This window comes from Gastrolobium bilobum, unplaced genomic scaffold, assembly GCF_033153095.1.
Source record: "Gastrolobium bilobum isolate Gb01-03AN ecotype WA unplaced genomic scaffold, APGP_CSIRO_Gbil_v1 utg94556, whole genome shotgun sequence".
In the NCBI taxonomy this organism is placed as follows: Eukaryota; Viridiplantae; Streptophyta; class Magnoliopsida; order Fabales; family Fabaceae; genus Gastrolobium; species Gastrolobium bilobum.
In genome coordinates this window covers 1-8494 of record NW_026895241.1, presented here as the reverse complement: position 1 = coordinate 8494, position 8494 = coordinate 1, and the positions used below count along the sequence as shown (strand labels likewise).

General features: G+C 40.6%; 2 protein-coding genes across 2 annotated transcripts; both read right to left on the bottom strand.

Moving 5' to 3' along the window:
- Positions 1–358: 358 nt before the first annotated feature.
- LOC133301616 (protein PELPK1) lies at positions 359–1069 on the bottom strand. Its single transcript, XM_061501263.1, has one exon. It carries the CDS (start codon positions 1067–1069, stop codon positions 359–361), a length of 711 nt encoding a protein of 236 aa, XP_061357247.1.
- Positions 1070–2374: 1305 nt separating this feature from the next.
- LOC133301624 (uncharacterized) lies at positions 2375–3142 on the bottom strand. The gene has a single exon (XM_061501273.1). It carries the CDS (start codon positions 3140–3142, stop codon positions 2375–2377), a length of 768 nt encoding a protein of 255 aa, XP_061357257.1.
- Between the last annotated feature and the right edge of the window lie 5352 nt (positions 3143–8494).

The following is an 8494-nucleotide window of genomic DNA, read 5'->3' as shown; positions in this document are numbered from 1 at the left end:
ATGGGAAGCTGAATTTGGAATGGTATATAAAATTTGATAAAACAGATTAACATAACAGCTCAAACTACATTAGAAGTCGATAATCGTGGAAATTTCTACGTAGAAATTACAACCTTATTTAGTTGACAACACTTACACATGAAGAAGGATATGACAATCAATATGAAGTAGTAGTACAATCGATTGAAACAACCACAAAACTGAAAATATACTAAACCATGACAACCACTCTCTCTCATGTAGCTACAACAAATTATACAGAATTCGAATTAAACTAAATCACAGCACACCGAACAAATAGTACTGGACAACATCCAGTTAAGACATGAGACAAGACAACTAAAGGCATAATTCGAACTTATGGCATGGTGGTTGGAATAGCTTTAGGAATCTCAGGGAACTCAGTGACCTTAGGCAACTCAGGCTTTGGCAATTCAGGGACCTTAGGCAATTCAGGCTTTGGTACTTCAGGGACCTTAAGCTCAGGCACCTCAGGTTTTGGCAATTCAGGGACCTTAGGCAACTCAGACTTTGGTAATTCAGGGACCTTAGGTAACTCAGGAACCTTAAACTCAGGCACCTCAGGCTTTGGCAATTCAGGAACCTTAGGCAACTCAGGCTTTGGTAATTCAGGGATCTTAAGCTCAGGAACATCAGGCTTTGACAATTGAGGAACCTTAGGCAATTCAGGCTTTGGTATTTCAGGAACCTTAAACTCAGGCACCTCATGCTTTGGCAATTCAGGGACCTTAGGCAACTTAGGCTTCGGTAATTCAGGGATGTTAAGCTCAGGAACATCAGGCTTTGACAATTTAGGAACCTTAGGCAACTCAGGCTTTGGCAATTTAGGGATATTAGGCAACTGTGGCATAGGTAATTCAGGGACATCAGGTAAGACATGCTTTGGCAGAGGTGGCAACTCAGGTTTGGGTAGTTGAGGTTCTTCTGGCTCGGATAATGTTAACTCTAGAAGATTGCGTGCTGCAGCAACCATTGTGTGACTGGTTGTTGACAATAAGGTAAGAACAAGAAATGGAAAAATCATTGTTGACAAATGGCAGGAAACCATACTTGAATCAAGCAGAGAACAAGAGCTTAAAGAGGGTAATAGGTTTGGAGCTCTTTGCGAAAGGTTTTGATATGCTCAGTGAATGTAGTATGTAGATGTTATATTTGGGGCTTTTATAGGCGTAATTGTGTATCTTAAAGATGAGTAAGCAGGATGAGCTGGTGGAATTGTTTAGTATTGTTAGTTCAACTTCTTACTTATACAACATCTCTTAAAATTTAATTTGAACATTGTTGGTCAACAGACCTATCTGCATTCGAAGCGAAAGAAACCTATTTTTATCCTTGAAAGCCAACATTATCAGCGACAAAGCTACCTCAATACCGAGGATTGTTATATATGTTTGCCAATCAAAATAATTCCTTTAGCTTTTCTAATTGCCTTGTAATAAACCAGATATATCTTCAACCCAACAAACTATAATAAAATATTATATATCTATGAAAAGGGTAGAAACTGATAAGAATATTAGCTAAAGACAAAATCGATCTCAGAAAAAGTCAAAGATTAGATAACCAATAATCAATCATACAGGCACACCTTCACATCACTGTGTATCTATATATAACCCAAACTTTCTAATAGCCTTTCCTACAAACAAAGAAATACACATTGTGCACATTTCTACTTCAGCCTAGAGGTTCCATTCTCCAAATCTTGAATATTTAACTTTAGCCATGGCTTACCACAATTCCTTTGTTATAGCTCTCTTCACAGCTCTTTCCCTTCCAAGCATGGATTTTGGCCTAGTAGCTAGGTCGGCATCTTCTACATTTTAATTTCTTTCAATTCAGACATTGATTCAAGAATTTTGGCGTTGGGGTAATTCCACATGACATAACATTTTAACCAAACTTCAGAACTTTAGCATTACAGTTTTGACATAAGACTCTACAGAGCAAGAAACTTTTGATATATAATATAAGGTGCAACGATGAAACAAGGCCTTAGCTGCTAATTAACATGCAATGATAATAAAAAATAAAAATAAAAAACGTTGAAACAACTTTTGATAATATGCTAATTAGTCACTGGGGTTCAACTAGCATTGTAGTAGTACTTGGAAAAATATTACTCCCGGTTAAACCCAACTAGCAAGTGTGGGGTGGAGGAAATCCTTGTACGCATCCTTATCCTTACATAATTGTAAAGAGGCTGTTTCTTGGATTCGAACTCATGACCTTTCAGTCATGATGAAACAATTTTACCACTGCTTCGGTTCGTCCCCAGTTGTAATAATAATTGTCATTCAAAAAAAAAAACTTAAATTGTAACAGACTTCAAAGGAGAGTTTCTATCAAACAATCATATATTGTTGGCAATGGGCATAGGATAGCGACACAAGGGACACATATGACTAGTTTGCAGCCATTGCACAATACATTGTTGGTGAAACACGTGATCGCAGGGCATTGCGGAGACTTCTTTGCCTTCATTATCATCACTCACGTCGAACTCTTCCATGCAGATAGTACAGTACTCATCCTGTTTCGTAACCTTGAACTTCTTCAGAGAATGGATAACATTATTGGAAGCTGGAATCATTCTAAAATCTTCTGCTGACTCTTCCATTATTGTATTTATGACAACGTATTCCTCGTAGTCCACGATAAAGGACACTTCCAAAGGGAACACACGATAACCCGAATCCCAAGTTATTGCAAATGCAAGGTTGAGGTCCAATAGTTGTTGAACTCTACTCATGATTCTTGGAATTATCATATCAAGCATTCTAAAGGGAATGTTTGGGTGTGATAAATGGGACCAAAGAAAATCTTGACCTTCTTGGAAAAAGGTTTGGCAAGCTATTTCTTGACAAGGATGGAGCATTGTTGTGTTCATAAGTGCGTTGGAGATTGAATCAAATAAGCGAAAAAAAGCATTGATGCGGAATTTGAACCTATCAGTGGACGTGACCATGAGGTTGGGACGGTGTTGCTGTTGGTCATTCGCATTATGAAAGAATATTGATGTTGATGTTGTGGGAGAGACACGGAAGTTGTAGTGTACAAACATTGAGAGGCCATGGCGGTTGTCGCGTGCTAGTATTGAATGTGATTCTGAAGATGCCATAATGAAGAAGACTCAATCAACTTGTGTGTATGGCTTCTTTTCTTGGGGATATATTTATTTATAAATGGATACTGGTTTCTCGATAGTAGTCAGACTAGGATTAAGGAAAGATTTTCTTATTATAAGGAAATATTATCTCCGAAATTGTCTTACTAAATCATATAAAAACATTACTGTGGTCTGTGAACTAGATTTTTCCAAAGAAAAAATAGGAAAACAAAATCTAAATTATATCTTCTTGCTATTATGAGATCAATAAAGAATTATTAACTTAGATTATTTGTATATTTCTACATTACTTTTTCTTTGTTATCGTAAAGATCATTGTGGATTTTTTTCAACACCAAGTAATTACGAAACCCACAAATCAAAAAATGTCTTCTGGTATATATATTAACGATATCAAATCTTAATTTTTTTGGTATCCTATATCAAATCTTAATTTAAAATTGGAAAGTTAGTTTTTTTCATAAAATATTTAATTATTTAATTCCTATATAGTGAATATATCTTATGGTAAGTATACATGAAGAAATAATTTTTTAATAAAAAAATGAAATTTAAAGGACAAAAAAAATGAGAATGGTATGAGAAGAGTGGGCAAATCACTCTGAATTCAGAAGAAAAAAAATTAACATATTAATATAAAAAAAATAAAATTAACATAGTATTGAGAGAGAATATATTTTTATTATATTTTGGAGTGAATATACCCCGAATACATTACGAGGAAGGGATTTCTTTTGTTGATTTATTGGAGAACACATGCATAAGGAAATAAGAGACAGAAACGTGATAAAATATATTTGATTCCATAAAGAAAAGGACTTGTGTAATTTGATATAGTATCACTTATATAAAATCAAATCGTTTCTAATTAAATTTCAGATTCTTTAAATTAGAACAAATGAAAAATAGGATTGATTATTTAATAATGCAAAAAGGATATATTGGAGGAAAAACAGTTTAAATCACACGTGATATTAACATCAGTGGAAAGAATTTTGTTTTATATAATAAGATCGATTTAAATATATTTTTACATAAAATGTCAAATATTAAATTAGATTGATATTGTAATATTTAAAAATTAAAAAAGTAAAATAAAATTGGCGCCTTAGGCGCCATTATGTACCTGAGAATGGCCCAAAGAGCACCATTGTGAATGGCTAGGAAAAAAAATTAAATGAACCAAAATTTGCGCCTTAAGCGCCATTAACTATATGAGAAAGGAAAAGCTGTATAATATATACATATATATATAATGATATAATGATGATAATATAAAATATAATAATATTAATAATAATATAAATAAATAAATAAAAAAGAATATAATAAATAAATAAATAAAACAATATATATCTATATATTTGATAATAACAAATCAGTAACACGTGTAGACACCCATGATGATTTTTAGACAACGATTACTCTTAGATTTTTTCTAAAATGCTATGATTACTTAGTTGGGAAATTCCATTTGATTTCGTTAGAGTTTAACCATATCCAATGATTATATATTTTTAGTTTGTAATCTGCCTATATGCTACCACCTGACGCGAACGGAGAACAAAAATAAAGGAAAAAATAGAGTGCGGAATTCAAGAGAAAAGATAGGAGAAGAGAGAACAGAATAACGTGGGAAGAAAAATAAAAATAAAAATAATATTGAGAAAGTGTACCGTTAGGTTCTGTGAGCCCACTATGTACCCTATAGGGTAACGTTACTATATGGATTATACCACTAGGCGAGGTAATGACCAGACTAGTAGGTATAGTTCCAAGAGGCAAGCAAGCTAATAGCAATGACAGATTAATAACGGGAGTATGACTTGGAAGTAAATGGGGATAACAACAGTACATAAAAGATACCTCTAAGGTGTGCCCAGGAGGGCTATTTATAAGGGAAATGGTGCGGGTTGGTGAGGGAGAGGTCAACTCTCCTTGGGATTTACTCCCATGATGCAGTGTTAGGCGCGTTGGCGCTGTCATTGTGGCAGTGCTGCGCCCTCTGCACTCTGGCGGTGTCAGCGCCGGGCAAAGGGGGAGTTTCCCTTTGTGATGTCTGTCGTAGTCGCCTTCAACGGTTAGCGTTCCAAGATGGGACATTTTGGTGTATGCCTTGGGCCTGCTGCTACGTTGGGGGTTGAGGGGGTCCATGTCAGCCCTAAGGGCTGACGTGGGGCAAGGCTGAGGCTGGGCTTGAGTGATTGGGCTAGCTGAGGGTTGGGCCTGTGTAGTTGGGCCACCCCAGTACTCGAGTCATCCAGAACAGGAGCCCCCCAGCTTGGTAGCAGCCGTGGGGTGGTGCCAAGTTAAAGACTCCGGACGTTCTTGTCAGGGCGGTGTGCGTCCTTCAAGAGGGAGTTACTGGCGCTCTATGGGTATAAGTTGGCGCCTTGGTAGATAGGATTTGGCGACCCATCGTTTGGCGATGTGAAATGCTTGAGCACGGGCGTCTCCTTTTGGTGATAACTGTCCTACGGTCATTGATGACAGGGATTGGTAGGTGACGAAACCGAAAAGCTGCCTCTTAAAGGTATTTTAAGAGCCTTTTCGGTTTCCGAGGAGCCGTAATAATGAGTTATTCCATCATTACCATTTACTGCAGGCATCCAAGCGTCATAGGGTTCGGCGCATTAATGCGACGCGACTGGTGATTTGTCCCTTTGAAGTGACTGTTTCCCCCTCTCCTTAACCGCTCATCACACGATGAGCATGCCATCGTACGGTTAAGTGAGGATTACTTACACGTGTCTGTGTGAGACTAGTGTGACTTGCGTAACCGCTCATCCCACGATGAGCATGCCATCGTATGGTTAAGTGAGGATTACTTACACGTGTCTGTGTGAGACTAGTGTGTCTTGCGTGAGGCCTCTCTCTTCCCCCCCCCCCCCCCTTTTTTTTATAAAAAGGGGGGGCCTTGTTAGGGCTCTTCCTTACGCGAAACCTACACTCTTACGCATTGCTCAGAGCCTTTGTTCACTATCCTCAGTTTGGTGTGATAGTGCCGGTCTTCTTTCTCTTCTTTCCTGCGATTCTCAGGTATAGTCCTTCTTCTCTTGTCGTTTCTATTCTCATTTCTGGTTGTCTTCTACTCTTTTTTTTGTTGTATCGATGGTTAGGTTTACAGAACCTATCCCAGGCCTCATACTCCCTGAATTGGAAGTAGAAATCAAGGAAGAGGAGTTTGACGAGGCCTTTGAGGCACTGGGGGATAGTGCGGTGGGGCCAGCGACGCGAGAGTATCTTGCTAGTTGCGCCTCAAGTCGTCCCTTAGTTCCTGGGGTTGAGAAGTTTCCCCACGGGAAGGTGCCCGAACTTCTGGGTTTTAGTGAAAAGGAGATTCAAAATCTCCTTCCCGAGAGAGCTTTAGGTCCTATTCTACCGTTTGCCGGTGAGGCGTCATGTTCAATTCCCCGTAGTGGACGCCGAAGAGGGCGCCACGATTTGGTTGGTGAGAAGAGCTCCAGATCTGGTGGGCGTTCGCATGCCGCCTCTAGGAGGCAGATGCTCGCTTCACGCCGTCCCGTTTCTCGGCGTTCTGATCTTGGAGTTGGGCGATTAATTCGACCCGTATCCAACATCAACCGCCTGCGTCAAAACCGTCCCTTAGAGTATTATTTCCACCCTCGCCCTTCTCCAGTCGCCCTTCGTTCCTCTCATGGTCGAATTCCCCCTATTCCCCAATCTTTCCATCGTCGCATGTATGATGAGTCCACAGAAAACCGTTTGGGTAGATATCACCCGGAGGATGGTCGCCTTACAAGGTATGGCGTGTGGGACGCCATTTTTGAGGATATAGGGCTTTATAAGATACCGCCTGCTTGGTGGCCTTCTAACCTGAGCTATTCATATTTTTATTCAAGTTCATCAGATACCTCGGATTCTGATGGTGAGTTAACTGTATAACTTTTCCTTTTTCCTTTTCGTTGTTCTTGGCGCGGGGGGTGTTGGAGGTGACAGGGATGTTGATAGGGTGGGTTGGAGTATCTCGTTTCCTTTTGCAATGGTCTTCCTGGCGTCAGTGAAGTTTAGAAGATTGACTGTGTGTTTGTCACTCCTAGGTAGGACTCTCAAGGATTTTCCAGAATTATGGCGACTGTTCCGTCGGATGATGGTCTCGGGGCGCGGGATTAGGTTGACTCAGTGGTGGCCTCAACCTCTTCAAGCTACTCTGACAAGAGCATCTTACGCAGTCACTATAAAGGTGAGCCTAGCTTTAGTATAACTGAAAATGGCGCCATGGAGGCGAAGTGGCAACCGATCGCGGTCGGCGCTGATCGTCGAGTTTGTGACGCGCCTCTTATGGAGCAGCGATTACGATGGCGATTTATGGTGTACAAAACCCACTTTACTGATCAGAAGGTGAGGTTTCCGTTATCCGAGTTCGAGATGGGGGTGCTATCTCACTTACAGGTCGCGCCTTCACAACTGCATCCCAACGCTTGGGCGTTTGTCCGAGTATTTGAGAGTATATGCAAGTATTTTGATATGGCCTATTCTGTACGATCATTTTTCTACTGCTTTCAAGTGTCACCATCCAAGAAGACGAAGCTTGGTTGGGTTTCTTTGAAGGCGGGAAACTCGATTGGATCAATATTTGCCCAGTACGCCAATTCTTACAAAAATTGGATGCGTACCTTCTTTTGGATTGAACCAGTGCTAAGCGAGGGCGAGCTCCCTTTCTTTGTTGATCCGTCGAGTGGGGAGTGCCGGTTTCCCCTGTACTGGACTAAGGCTCATTATGAAACGCCGGCCGGTCAGTACTCGTTTGCTCTAAGGGTCTTGTCTCCTGGGGAGGTAAAGGCGATCGGTTGGTTCTTGGAGGTAAATGGGGGTCTTGACAGGTGGCCGACGAAGCAAGTGTTGTGTCATTGAGGTGTGGTGGCGTTCAAAGTTTTCCTTTTTCTTTAACTTTGTGGCGATTTATTCTGAGTCTTCTTGTGTTTACCCTTTCTTGTGTTTATACTGACTCGTATCTTATTGTTTGTAGTTGGAAACATGGCAACCGATGCGTTGAAACTTGCGCGTGATGCCGCCGCTAAAGTGAGGGCCAAGCAGGGCGTAGCGCCTCAGACTCAGACCATCCTTCCCTCAAAAAGGAAAAGCTTGGACAAAGGTAAAGCCATAGAGGTCCGCCACAAAAAGAAGAAAGTTCGGTTTGCTGCTGACATCCCTGCTGGTGAACTTGAGAGACGGGCTAACCGCCCTATTATTAGAGAGCCCACTGGCGTGACTGGCCACTCTTCTGCAAGTGAATCAGAACTTGGTTCTGGGTTACAAGGTGCGACAGCGAGTTTAACACCACCAAGATCTTCCCAGGCAGGGCGCTCTGAGCGTTCTAGG